We start from the raw sequence: 15,087 nt of genomic DNA, 5'->3' as shown, positions 1-15,087 counted from the left end.
GGCGACTTTGTTTTATACTATGTTAGTGATACTTAGGTTTGCAATACTTCTCCATACAACATTTTTCACAAATTTAGTCTATTTTTAGGCACGTTAGCCACATAATAATATCATTTGGGCGGGGTCAGGAAACACTGCATTTTTAAAATAAAATTATGTTAAATTAATGAAACAAGATACTTAAATTAAGAAAAATTGTATCGGCTACTCTTTCTGCTGCACAACTTACAAATTAATTTACGAGAACCTACCTAAAAGTATGTTCCGCATATATGCATATTTGAAAAAGACATATGAAATAAGTATCGGCCCAATTATTGGTCCATGTCGGGAACGATTTGGTATGGTCATGCTGTCCTCCCACCACCTGATCGATGAAGAACTTGGGGTCGCCAGAGCCTCGGCTGTTAAAGAAACAGGATTCGCCACGGGTAGGTGAGGTTGACAATTGTGTTGGATAAGCTATATATTTCGCTGGCCACCCCTTGAAAGGGTTGCGCTACACACCCCCTTAAATCAATTTAATATTTGAGTCGCTTCTTACGACAGGCATACCTGCCGCGGGTATGTTCTAAGACACCTAACCCGCTGGGCGATCAACCTTTTTTCCTTCTGCTTTGTGTTGCTGCCGTTGATGTTGTAGAGCTAGTGCCGTTAGAGTTTTAAAGCCTGCTTGAACTTGTTAATGATAACATTTAATTTGTTTCACTATAGCTGTATTAAACAATCTCTCTTATATTTTTCCAGGATGGGCTCATTCAATTCGGCACCAAAAATCAACAATGTCGATTCGCAAGATGACAGCTTAGAGATACCTAAAGGCTTAAACACTACCGAATTGTTACAGCATGTGAAACATTTGAGAGGCATTCATCAACCACAATTGCTTACAAGATATTTTGTAAAGCCATCGCTCGCGAATGATGTAACAGATGGAATGCGCTCACTAAAATTGGATACAGTTTCTAGAGGTAAGAGCAATGATAAATTATTTATATACAAGTAATGTGTACACATAGTGAACGACTACACAAAGAAGCAAATTTCTGAAAAAAATAGATACATCCTGTCAACGCTTAGCATAACGAGAGCCCTGAAAACAACCACGACGTCTGCTTCCTTATACTTTTCTGCACATACCATGTGTAAACCTGGTGGCGAAGAACAAAGCGTTAACAACTGCAACGGGACTCAATGCCTCGGGCAGCTTGGGCGCAGACCATACTGCCATAGTAGTATAGTGTCAGCAAATATTGGACGAACGTACTACTTAGTTACCTGCCAGCGCTTTGAGGAACTCTTAGAGCTACAAGATATAAATAAATAAATGTAAGGCGCGATAACCTCCGAAGAGATCTAAGGCCGAGCTTCTATTTGCGTCGTGCTCCTCTTGATTTTCCCTACAAATTGGCCGGACGGGACCTACATGTTTTATGCTGATTCCGAACGGCATCTGCAAGGCAGATGAGTTTTCACTGAGAGCTTTTCATAGCAGAAATACACCCGGAGCGCTTGCCAAACACCGCCGAGGGGCGACCCCGTTTAGACAAATTTTCTTCTAATTGAAAAACTTTATTTCTAAAATTTTGATGTTGCTTTGCCCGGGGTGTGAACCCAAGACATACGGTGTGGTAGGTGGAGCACGCAACCATCACACAACGGTGGCCGCTGCAAGAGAGGTCAGGAAAAATGTGCCTGTTCGCACACGGCTGGTGAGTTCGGCTGCATTGCAGTATCACTCTATGTCCCTGTGGTCCGCTATCTATGTGTGGTGTATACGGTTCTGTTCAGCCATTTTTTAAAGAAATCGGCGACATTTTGGTGGTAGTTCATAATTGAACGATTAAGAGCCAGAGATTTGATAGCAGCCTGGATGTCGCTTAAAATAAAGATTTCGTTGCCGATATTTTGTGTCTCTAACCTAACTGCGGCTTGCATGATGGCTGATACTTCTGCTTTAGAGACACTGCAGTGTTCGGGTAGTCTGAAGTAGAGTTTAAGGTCTAGGTCCCTTGAATAGAATTCATCTCAAACTCTGCCGCTTAGCTTGGAACCGTCGGTATATATGGAAATGCTGGCATCAACAGTGTGCTCGGCCCAGTCATTCCTACTGGGAATGTTTACCATGAAGTTGATTTCCGCAACTGTTGTGGTGGCACAAGGAGGAAGAAAGCTGTGCAAGGAGGAGAAAAGCTGCATTGGTTTAGTATGCTAGAGTGTCCTATGTTTTTTTTTTGGTTCCAGTTCGACAACTATCTTTCCTCCTGCGGGCTTGGGGCCAAGAATTTATCCACGGTAGGTATACCGATAGTACAAATAGATCATAATATCATGGAAAGTAAGCAGAGTGGACGCAGTGTACCGCCTGTGCAGCCCTATCACGGTCGTTATGAAAACTGTACCACAGGGAGCAGCACAGCCCAGCTGTGATCCGATACAATGTATCGAAAGATATCTGTATTTAGGTCTAGACTCCTGATTTTGGGTTTTCTTTTGGTTTTAGGCTTTGGTTTTTCGTTAATACAATGAATTCACTTTCGTGGAAGTTGACAATAAAGCATACTTAACGAAGCTATGCAGCCTCTTTTTCACTGGAGTTGGCAATAAAGAATTCTCTTCGAAGTAATGCGGTCATCTCCGATGGAAAGTTGGCAAATAGTTTACTCTTGGTCTGTCCACAAGGTTAAACTGCCTCAATAATGTTCTAAACTAAGCATGAATATTTAAAATACTCTTCTGCGTAAGGTCAAAGAAAAGGTTGATCACATCCCGAAATTGTGAATGTAGATAAAACAGATGAATAAAAGTTTGGAGACTTCTTAGAAGTAAAAGCAGATGCATATCGTTTGTTTATTACAGTCGATAATTTTAAGAGTGGGTTTTTGCTGCGTTAGGCGTTAGCCTATGCTGAACGGTGCCATTTCATCTAAAGTAAATGTGCTAGTACCTGTGATTAATGAAGATGTATCTTAAGGGGGTAGTACCTGTGACTATTTATGTAGCGGCGAGCATGTTATTCATATCGAACAGTAATTTCAAGCCAATAGATCATTATTTCGAAGTAGCTATTCACAGCGAAGGGGCATTTTAATCTTATAGATGACATTGTTGTAATTACTCACAGCGAACGGACATTTTTGTTCATGCTCCAACACACCATGGTTTATCACACTCCCTTAATTGTGAAGCAGGTTTTGTTTTTTTATTATTCCTTGTGCTCCGAACGGATCAATCCCACCCCTAAATACTTGTATTATAATGGTGGAACAGTGTCATGTATCTGATGAGCCCTAGCATTAGAACACGTTACAGCGAAATATTTGTGCTTTGTATGGAAAGGTATTGGATTTCAAGGTTGAGCTGCATTACTACCGGATGCCATTATCCTTCAAATGGTTGGAGCTTAGATAGACTCCATATCAGACCAAGCTAAGAGCTTGTGATTGAAAAGAAATCCGATTACAAGGTAATTTGGTACCAATGATTCTGCTATGAAGTGTTGAAGAAGACAACATGAAGCCGGTAGTTGGGCCACTGATCATGCATACCGTGGGGTTAGGTCTACCAAAGAGAGGTAGTCACGTAAAACATATATCGTAATTGGACAGCTATCTTAAAGGCAGCACTGACGGTCCCACTGCTCGATAATCAGCTAAATCCAATGGAAGAATGTCAAGAATGTTCTGAAAAGCTTTGCTATACAACACGTTTGTTATTGGTTCTAACTCTATAAAATGTTTAGTAGGGCTATATTTTAATACAGCATACCAAAAATCTCTGAGAAACTCAGTTTCGAAAAAATCTGTTGGTTAAAGCTTTTGTGAATTAAGCTAACATTATACAGTAGGGCGGGTCGATTTAAAAATCGCTCATTGCTCTGTGAAAATCGTCTCCATCTAAAACGAATTCTGATGTCCCCCCCTTTGGGTCGAACTTTTGGGTGGGGGCAATTTCAATTCTACCTGCTGTGTCTTGTGGTGGCTTAAAAAAAACAACACAAGCAATTTTACGATCTGCAATTGTGTCACAGTGATACCTTCATTTTTTAAAACGGTTGAATAAAAAACCCACACACCTATGTTTACGACATGCAAATGCATCACAGTGATGCCTTGGTTTTAAAAGGGGGTTGTAAAAACGCTAATTTCTAATAATTTTTTTTAATTTCTTTTCTATTACTAAGTTAAATTCATTTTTTCATTTACATATGTTCTGACTAAATAAATTTCTAAAGAGAAAAATAAACTCCAAAAAGAAAAAACATAGGCATTTCAAAGTGGGATTTTTCAAAATTTGCCCCTACGACCCAAAGGGGGGGGACATCAGAATTCGTTTTAGAGGCATGGTTCCTTCGGCAAAGTTTTTTATTTTGATCCCTAGAATATGATTTTCACAGAGCAATGGGCGATTTTTTTGCCTACCCCCCCAAATCGACCCGGCCTATTATACAGATATCTGAATTTGCATGTTATCTTGTTCTCATAAAAACATATGCAAAACATTTCTTTTTTGACTGAATAATGCAACAACTCAAAAGTTATGTGGAAAATTTTGTGCAAAAAAAATTCCAACGACAAAAATATAAAGAAATTTTATTTTTTTAAATTTGAATATGTTAACTGTTTTCTCTAATTTTGTATTCACTGATGTTGATAATATTCACTGTCCTCTGCTTTCTGCATTCATTACAGACTATAGCATGGCCTCGTCGTTACCAAATCACATACGTGTCTTACAGTGGAATATTTTATCGCAAAGTAAGTACCCAAACAGGATATTCAAATTGTCCGCCAAAACCAAATATGTATGAAAATGTAGCCTAATTTGTTTTTGTATTACATTACTTAACATTTATTTATTTATTTTATTTGAATTTTTTATAATTTTTTCCTTAGCGCTGGGACAAAATAACGACGGTTTTGTGCGTTGTCCAGAGGAGGCTTTAACATGGGAAAGTCGAAAATTTCTTATTGTACAAGAAATTCTACAAAACAATCCTGACGTTATTTGTTTACAGGTAAATGTAAAAATGTACTAACGAGAATTTTAAGAGTGAATAGAATCAATGCTTATAAATACATCGCTAAAAGTGAGGTAAAAGAAAAATGGGCAGTAAACACAGAACTTTCCGTTATCCGTTCAAACTAGCATAACTACAGTAGAATAGGAACTTTTCTTATCTGAGGCCTTAAATGTATTTTCATTGAAGTGTAGTTTTATGTAACGGGTCCCATTTCCAGCGCAGATCCCGCACAGCCCCAGGGGGTTAGTGGGCTTAGAATATACACGCGCCGTAGATATGCTTGTCGTAAGAGGCGACTAAAATAACAAATTGATTCAAAGGTTTGTGTAGCGCAACCCTCTCAAGGGGTTGCCAGCGCAATATATAGCTTCTCCAACCCAATTGTCAACCTCACCTACCCGTGGCGAATCCTGTTTCATTAACAGCCATGGCTCTGGCCACCGTGAACTCCTGATGTATCTAGGGGGTGGGAGGGCTGAATGGCCTAGAAGCTTGCATGTGATCATACTAAATCGTTCCCGAGATGATCGGGCTAGTATATTTATGGTGATTGTTCCCGGAAGGTACCGGATCTGCATCCGGCAAAGGACCATCAACATGGATAACACCCCCAAGGCCTTCGGGGAGTCCTTAACGCTACAACAACAACAACAACAGCGCGAAAGAATCCACAAAGAGGCGTCGGACCTCTATGTGAGGAATTTCCCGGCGAATCCAGTGCTTAAAGAAAAATACCCTGAACTAGCACAGGAGGAATGCACTCTCCCTAGGGAAACGCGCGTCACTCTAGCACAATTTCGATCTGGATACTATAACAGGTTAAGCCCTTACCTATCCAGAATCAACCCCGCTTGCAATTTGTCCCCACATGACACCAACCATCTCCTCAACTGTATTGTGGAAACAACGCCTCTAATACCCCTCTTATTATGGTCCACCCCTGTTGAAACAGCAAGTTTCCTTAGACTTCCGTTAGAAGACATTGATGACAATTTGTGATTGGTCGCACCTATTGGATGGGGCGAAGCACTGCTACAACAACAACAACAACAACAAAATCGCAAAAAAAGTATTACTTGTCCATTTATATAGCGACCTGCTTCCATCCGCAGCTTATAGTGACCAGATGCTGTTGATGAAGTTCTCCAGCTAGCCTTAAACTGCTTATCATGGACTTGCCTAGCTATGTTGTCGCCTTCTCACATTAGCTCACCACCAAATGGAGGTTTAGAGGCTACCCAGGGTATACTTGGCCGCAAGCGACCTACAGTGAATAATATGGTGCGGCATCAGAAAAGTATTATAAAGGTGATGCTTCCAAACCAGTAAGCCTAATCTGTGCAGGCTTCTATGTTACGTGTGACCTTAAATAAAACCTCCAGCTATCAGAGTGAGCCGGGACAGAATTATTTGTGTCCAGTACTCATAAAATCTAAACAGTCAAGCATTAAATATCTCCATGAATTCACCTTAAAATCTGTATGCTCTAAACGTAGTAGCACTGGATAGTGTCCAAACTTTCGTTTTGAAGATACTATAGAGATCGTCAATTATATCAAGATTGAAAATTTCATCATAGCTGCCGTTACATAGGCCCTGATCGAGAGTTAATCCACGTGCTGGTTCGCATGTGATTTTCATAGTTCGCGAACCGTCTTAAGATCACCGTGAAAGCTTCTGATGACACACTATCAATAGCAAGCGATTTGGAAACGCTGCTCTTAGGAAATCGACATGACTGGTCGTATTGCACTGTTAAAGGTGTTTCTTAAGTCCAAGGTTGCAAGGAGGATAACTCGCTTAGATTTGGTATTTCCTTGCTGTGCTGATTCTTTCCTAACAAGGAGATCTTTGATTGCATCTAGAATGCAGTTTCAAAACCTGAATCATCCATGTTTCCTATCTGTTAATCCTCTAGCTTATTCTAAATCATCTGATTTAGGTGGTTTAAGATCTTTTCAATAAGTTTTCCGGCTGTGTCGAGCCTGCTTGGCGGCCGGTATGCTAATGGTAAATTCGAGTCCCCCTTTCTCTAGCCAATTAATCCTTCCTGTACAACCATAGATGGGCTCCGACAAGAATACTTTTTTGGCCGTAGCATACAGTTCAAGTCTATTTCGGTAGTCGCCGTCGCGTAGTGGCCCATACATCTTTCGAAGAACTTTTCTCTTGAATACTCCTAGAACCGCCCAATCTGATATTGTCATGACCCACGCTTCTGCACCATACACCAGGCCGTTTACGATAAGTGACTTGTAGAACACGATCTTCGTTTCTTGAGAGAGGACTTTACTTTTTAATTGCCTACCATGTTCAAATTGGTATTGGTTGGTAAGAGTGATTCCTCGCCGGATTTCTAGACTGACAATGTTTTGGGTTAATGCTGGCTACGAAATAAACGAAGTCCTTTACTATTTCGAAACTATGGCTGCCAACATTGACGTGGTGTCAAGACGCAAATACGCTGACTCCAATTAACCCAAACTGCTGCTTTTTCATGTTACCGGGAACAATCGAACCCTTAGACATACGTTATATGTACATATCTGGCATAACCACGGGATATATTTGCCATTTCTTTATTGGCTTCTGCCGATATTTTGTCTGGCCCTAGGGAAACAATTGGGTTTTTTAAGCTTCTTGCTGCAAATTGTAACTTCTCGGTGGTGAATGGCGGATGTTCTTTGGTATCTAGAAAGGCACCTTGTTTGGTGTTCTATAACCCCTCCTCTCGTATGTATGATGCAATACATTTTGAAAATGCCAATAAATGGTTCAAAATTGGCCCTTGGTGGCCACATCATCAAACGGTATGCCTATCGTAAGAGGCGCCTAAAATACCAAATTGATTGAAGGGGTTGTGTAGCGCAGCCCTTCAAGGGGTTGCCAGCGCAATATATGGCTTTCCCAACCCAATTGTCAAACTTACCTACCCGTAGCGAATCCTGTTGCTTTAACAGCCATGGCTCTGGCCACCCCAAGTTCCTGATGGACCTAGGGGGTGGGAGGGCGTTATGGCCTAGAAGGTTTCATGTGATTGTACCAAATCGTTCCCGAGATGGTCGGGCTTTGCATCCGGAAAAGGACCATAAACATCGATAACACTCCCAGGGCCTTCAGGGAGTGTCATTGCCACAACAACGACAACAACATTGACCCTTCCCATGGAGTGGGCTTCCCTCTTTCATTGCTTTCAAAGGCGGGTTAATTTTATTACCTAAAGTAATTTGAGCTTCGTTGGAGATAAACACTGCAACTAAATAATATTAATTTTTTTTTTTTCATTTCGCAGGAAGTTGATCATTTCAAATTTCTGCAAGCTGTGTTGGGTACACAAAACTATGAGGGCATATTCTTTCCGAAACCCGATTCACCATGCTTGTATATTGAGGAAAATAACGGTCCTGATGGATGCGCCATCTTTTACAAACGTGAAAAATTTGAACTGAAATGTTTTGACACACGCATTTTGGAAGTGTGGCGGGTACAAAGCAATCAAGTCGCAATTGTGGCTAATCTCGCAGTTAAGGCTACAGGCAAAGAGTTCGTTGTGTGTACAACTCATTTGAAAGCCCGCCACGGTGCATTGTTATCGAAACTACGTAATGAACAAGGACGTGATTTGTTGCGTTATGTCAAACAATTCGCTGGTCAACGTCCAATTTTGATTTGTGGTGATTTCAATGCCGAACCAACAGAGCCAGTATATGCAACGGTGTTGAGTGGTGAAGTCCTAAAATTGACTAGCGCTTATGCGGATATTAAATCCCAACGTGATGAATGTAATAACGACAGCGTTGAAGATTTGAAAATAGATAAAACTGAGTTAGTTTCAGTGGACGGGAAAACAGAAGAGCAGGAGACGGTGGAGAATGTGTGCAATAGTAATGTGATTAAGTCAATACAGCGTGAACCTCCTTATACCACTTGGAAGATACGTGAAGATGGTGAAGAGTGTCATACCATAGATTATGTGTTCTACTCACCGGATCAATTTAAGGTATTCATAGTTGTTACATATATTTGCTTGTATAAATACGCATAAGAAGAGAAATATTTATTTTGACGAAGGTTAGGAGACGGCCGTCAGATTAGGCGTGCAGTACACGAACAGAGAACGTGCTCAAATGTGCCTTTCTGTAGCACGCACTTCCTTCTGTTAGTGTCGAGGCCTAATTTATAAGCATGTTACGCCAGAAAGCAGTGTTCGGTTAGTACGCCCATAATGAGCCATAAGACTTCCCACCTTATAGGTATGACCAACTTTGTGGGTCTAACATCGTTGTAAATACACCTTTTCAGACATTTCGCAGCACCGTGTTTCTATCCACGCCGTCCCTATTGATTTATAAATGTAATTTCTGTGCCCTTTTAATGTCTCCTAAGCGGATTGACACGTTTTTAGTATATTCATTGAGTAATACAACCTCCTTTGCCAACTCATCGGCCTTTTCGTTACCTTCTATCCCTATATGACCGGGAACCCAGTTTAGATGTTAACTCCGGCCTGAGCCTATTTTCTTCAACGTTTTCCTTTTTTATCATGGCTACCTATTTCGGCCTTAAATAAACAAATACCGTAATCTGGTAGCCAGTAGAATCCATTTATTTCTGGTTCGACGCAAAATACAGCAGACTCGATCTCTTCCGTTCATTTTTAACAATTTCCGTATCCTTCTGCCAATCTCTATTGTGGCTCCAAAATCCTTTCCGAGGTCCGTAACGGGAAAAAGTAGTATATTTGCCCTAAATTAAATGAGGCCATGCTGCTTTGAGTTATTGCAGATGTTGGTGCAATATCCTTGGCCATTAAGTCTTCGGGCAGGATGTGCAGCATGACATGCAATGTTGCTTTTGAGTAATTTATGACTAAGGCTAGGCTTATTATTGATAATATGCATACCCCACTTAGATGAATAAGGGCATGTAGGTAATGATAAAATGGAAATGAGGACGAAGAAGAAAATGTGAGTAAGGGAAAAACCGTGGCAAAGACAAAAGTTAAGACGAAGACAAAAAAAAAGACAGTGATGGAGGCAAAGTCCAAATTGTTGCAGTTTGCATATGCAGTATGCATATCCATCCTCCGCCCAAGCCTCAAAAACGGTCATCCCTTGGTGAACAAGGAAAACAATTACACACTCTTGTCTTTTCCACCACCGAAGTTTGGCATATAATGAAATAACATCTTGGGCCTTTGTGTGTCTAGCGTCACTGACACTGAGCCGCTCCCTCTTAAAATATATCCACTTTGCGATTTACATATGCTCATATGTAATCTACCAGCATCACGGATGGGAACTGTTTCGTCACCTCCTCTATCTTCCCGGATAAGCTGCAGTCAATTGGCTTCTAAATGATTTTATGGTGCAAGCATCATCGGTATTGCGAACTCTATCCTTCCTATGGCTCTAGTATTGCGCTACTTGCGCCCAAAACTCTCCCAAACCGCGGTTTTTGGTCTCGGCGTTCTCCCATATCTTTCTCTCCACTGGCTGTTGTTCCTTTTACCCCCTTTGGCCTTTTCTCCTCGAACCAGTTGCTGTATCAAAGGCCTTTTAATGTAAAGCTGGTGTGACTGAGTAATATTCGACCTTCTGGCCATGTCAGGCATCTTACTGGCGCATTTCAGGCGCTCGCTTTCCTGGTCTCTTTAGCCGACAACGGCTCTCAAGCGCTCCTTCTGGTACTGTGATTGGGTCCTCTATGACTTTCCATTATGTTTTGTTTCATATTGCTCTCATTATTTAGCCTTGATGGCAGACCTTGCTTCCTCACAGGTCTAATTCACAATGGGCTATTGTCGCTTTTTTGGCCCGACTCTCCATTTATTCTCACATTTTCCCTCTCTTCTTACTTATAACTCCCAATATCCGGTGCTGTGGATTCCTCCTTATCTTGTGGCTCTTGGACTGGGCTTTTGACCATCTAATTTCTGCTTCCTGAACTAATAACCCTCTATTTACCGTTGCCCTTTTTCTCGCATTTGGCCTCTTCCTCTTCGAAACAATTGCAGTCTCGAAGATTACTTACTGTAAAGCTCGTGTCATCGAATTGTCTTCAACCTGCTTCCACCACCTATCGCTCATATCAGGCGCTCGCTTTCATGGACGATTTTACCTCCCACGGCCCTTTCGCTTTTCCCGGTACTGCGATTGGGCTCTATTTCCCTTCCGATTGTATTTTGCTGCTCGTCGCCCTCATTATTCGTTCATGCCAGCAGAACTCGCTCCCTCACTGATTCTCTACTTATTGCACTCTTTTCGTCACAATCTTCACCTTTTATACTCGAAATATCCTTTGCGATGTCTTGGCTATACTACCACATGAACGACGAAGTTGACATATTGGTCTAAAAAAAATATAAGAGAAAATATACATCCTTCGCAGCAGTGCCTCTTGCTGAGTAAGATTCCGTTCAAAAACAGCCGAATATACCTCGGGCTAAACATCATCCAATAGGCACGGTCAGCATAGCTTCTAAGATTGTTGAGGTTGGCAGCTGTTGGTCAACGGCCACCCGCCGCGCTCCAATGAAGTGCAACAGCGTAGGTGGAAGCGTCTAAACCACTCAGCCGAAAAATTGGGCGAGAAGCAAGCGTTAAAGTTTTATAGGAGATCAAGTAACAAAAAAAAATTTATTACGCGGAAATTTATACATATACTAGAAGACCCGTCAGACGTTGTTCTGCCCTAAATTTGGCCTATCTGCATACATTTTAATAAGCTTTTTCCGTCTAACTCTGCCCTCCCCCCCTCTTCACTTTTTCCTAATCCTTTTATTCACTCCTCCCTCCGTCTTTTTCGCTTCATCTATCTCCATCTTCGACTCATTCTATCTCTTTCTCAATCTCCTTCTCTCTTTTCTCTTCCCTCAATTTCTTCTCATTCTTCTGCATCCCTTATTGCCTGTCCCAGAGCGTGGTATCTATTTTATTCCAGTCCCAGTCCCACTCCGAGTCTCAGTCCCAGTCCGTCTCTAGATAATATATTACCCTCTACTAAAGCACTAATCAAGAGCTTTCATTTGTTATCCATATTCTATAAACACATTCTAGGGGTACTCGGGTCCACGTTTCGGCCTATATCTCGAGACCCTGTACGTCGATCGCAACCAAACCTATGTAGTAACCACCCCGTGAGGTTTACGCAACTTGTGTGAAAGTATGAACAAAATCGACCGACGCATCTCTTCAAACACCGGCGACCAACTAACACACATTTTAGGCTTTCTTTTTATATATGGGGTATTCCATCCCATTTCGACCAATTTTGAACCCGACCCCTTTAGAATTGGCTGAAAGTTTTTCTTCTTTTTTTAGCTTACGAAAGACGTTTTTCAGAAGTTTTTCAATTTTTTTCATCCAACTCGAAAAAAGTTATGAATTTAAAAAAAACACCGTTTTTGTTTTCAAAATGCTATAACTTTTTCAAAAATTGACCGTTTGGGATCTTTTTATTTTAAAAAATTTGTTTTTAAATGTACTTTTCGGAAAAAATTCCAAAAAATTTTTAAAGTTTTTTTTGTAATTTTTCAGCTTTTCGAGATTTTTCAAATTTCGCCCTTTTTTTCTCATAAAAAACTTCAATCAATTCTGCAATCATCCCTACTAATCCCGGAGTGGGCCGAGAATTTTTTTTTTTTTTTATTTAATTGAAAAAAACTTTAAAATTTTTTTTGTATTTTTTCCGAAAAAAACATTTAAAAACATATTTTTTAAAAAAGAAATGATCCCAAACGGTCAATTTTTGAAAAAGTTATAAAATGCTATAAAAAAAAAACACACAAAATAAGTTTTAAATATTTTGAAAAATTGACCGTTTGGGATCATTTCTTTTTTAAAAAATATGTTTTTAAATGTACTTTTCGGAAAAAATACAAAAAAAATTTAAAGATTTTTTTTCAATTAAATAAAAAAAAAAAATTCTCGGCCCACTCCGGGATTAGTGGGGATGATTGCAGAATTGATTGAAGTTTTTTATGAAAAAAAGGGCGAAATTCGAAAAATCTCGAAAAACTGAAAAATTACAAAAAAAAACTTTAAAAATTTTTTTGAATTTTTTCCGAAAAGTACATTTAAAACAAATTTAAAAAAAAAAAGATCCCAAACGGTCAATTTTTGAAAAAGTTATAGCATTTTGAAAACAAAAACGGGGTTTTTTTAAAAATTCATAACTTTTTTTGAGCTGGATGAAAAAATTAGAAAAACTTCTGAAAAACGTCTAGAAAAAGAAGAAAAACTTTCAGCCAATTCTAAAGGGGTCGGGTTCAAAATTGGTCGAAATGGGATGGAATACCCCATATATAGATTTTTATTTTTCACACTTCACTATAATATTAAAACGAAATGCAGATTTTCGTTGCTTTTGAAATGCGGCTTAAAAATTGCACATGGAACAAAAAAATGTCATAGTACCTCTAAATCGCGGACCCCCTCAGAAACCCAGGGCCCGGGGCTAATCCTAGTACTCATGCTCAGTAAAAGGTATCGAGTATACTCGATCCAAGTGAGTACTTTGGAATTTTTACCAAAATTGAAGAAAATTTTAAGTAGTCGGTGTCTTTATCCGATTTTACTCAGATCAATATATAATATCAAGGACCATATTTCCGTCAAATTGCAAAGTGATATCAACGGCGTTTGATTTAGGGCTTGCAAAATTTAAAATGTTCTTCTACTTAATGTGGGCGGTGCCACGCCCATTCCGCCAAGTTTTTTTTTATCGTAAAGTTAATCCACTCATCAAGTTTCACCACGTCAGTATTTGTTAGTGCATTGTCCCTTTTTTCCATTTTTGAAGGTGGGCGTGGATATAATCTGATTTCGACCATTTTCAGTAGCAATATGTCGTCAACGATGCTGTAAAACTGCTAAGAATGGAAAGAATGACAATTTAAAAATATTAATATTTTATGGAGTTAGCGGCTTTTCATAATTTTGTTGGACCTAGTGATTCTGGACAATAAACACATAATTTTCTTTTACCACCAGGGGCAGAAATCGCCTGCCATTCCACTCTTTTCAAAAAGTCGTTTTAAGTGAAATACGGAATTTTAACCACATCGCCGACGATCTTAGTTTTTCCTCAAGTTATGTTGTTAAACTTTATTGACCTTAAACATGTAGACCATCGGCACTTGGTAAGGTATCGACGAAAAGTATCTAGGTAAAGTATCGATACTTTACTCAGTACTTGGAAAAGAGCATCGAGTACTCGAATATTTATCGGAAAAGTATCGATACTACTCACTCAGTACACCTATCGTCGCATCAATAGGTGTAATTGGCTGGTTTTTAATAAAACAACTTGCTTATTTTATATGTATTTTGTTATTAATTCAGTTCAATTCAATTCAATTTATTTAAACGTTTTGCGTTCTTTTCAGATTCGAAATTGTTTGGAGTTTCCTCAAGACGATGAAGTTGGCAAGAATCGTACACCAAGTTTTCAATATCCATCGGATCACTTTTCACTTGTGTGCGACTTCGAAATATTAGATAAGCAATAGATATATTTACATACATATTCGATTCTATTGAATGCATTAAATGTGCATTAATAAGCAACAACAAAAATAGCAATAGCGAAGCATTATTAGATTACTCCGATTATGATGGAGCCGCACAAAATTTCACATCATTGGCATTCACGAAATCAATTAAATACTTGTGATATTAGTTGTTAGTTATATATTTTTAGTGACAAATAGATTCTTAACATACAAACTTCATACAGCAAATCAGATAATAAGCTGATAGATTTCTTTTTGTAATACCTGACAGTAATATATATTAATAGTAATAAAGAAATGGTTATACACATTGTGAAATAAACAAGGGGCTGGTTTTTGTTGTGACATAGTTTTATGTGTTTGAAAATGCTAAGAGCCTCCGAATATTTTCTATTGCTCCAGCTCTGACCACGAACAGAGCATAGAGCAGAGCCGCAGCATAAACATGTGATAGCATTTTGCAGGCCCTGCGGAGCACATAGCATAATGTAAACGACGAACAAAATGCTACATGTAATTGTTATCAAGATCTTTGCCTTTTTCGCGATAC

The 15,087-nt window shown here is 39.5% G+C and overlaps 1 protein-coding gene across 7 annotated transcripts in view; it reads left to right on the top strand.

Annotated features, from left to right (window-relative positions):
• Positions 1-14,862, top strand: part of cu (curled) — a 131,397-nt gene extending 116,535 nt beyond the window's left edge. For all 7 annotated transcript variants that reach the window (XM_067788273.1, XM_067788271.1, XM_067788270.1 and 4 more), the window contains 5 exons: positions 748-971; positions 4,692-4,757; positions 4,896-5,017; positions 8,316-9,023; positions 14,412-14,862. In XM_067788273.1, coding sequence (XP_067644374.1) covers positions 748-971; positions 4,692-4,757; positions 4,896-5,017; positions 8,316-9,023; positions 14,412-14,534 — 1,243 coding nt within the window. In that variant the 3' untranslated portion in view covers positions 14,535-14,862. The remainder of the gene's footprint in view (positions 1-747; positions 972-4,691; positions 4,758-4,895; positions 5,018-8,315; positions 9,024-14,411) is intronic.
• The last annotated feature ends 225 nt before the right edge of the window (positions 14,863-15,087 follow it).

Source organism: Eurosta solidaginis, chromosome 5 (assembly GCF_040869045.1).
Source record: "Eurosta solidaginis isolate ZX-2024a chromosome 5, ASM4086904v1, whole genome shotgun sequence".
Classification (NCBI taxonomy): Eukaryota; Metazoa; Arthropoda; class Insecta; order Diptera; family Tephritidae; genus Eurosta; species Eurosta solidaginis.
Note: the sequence above shows the minus strand (reverse complement) of the source record. Positions and strands in the feature narration are given on the sequence as shown.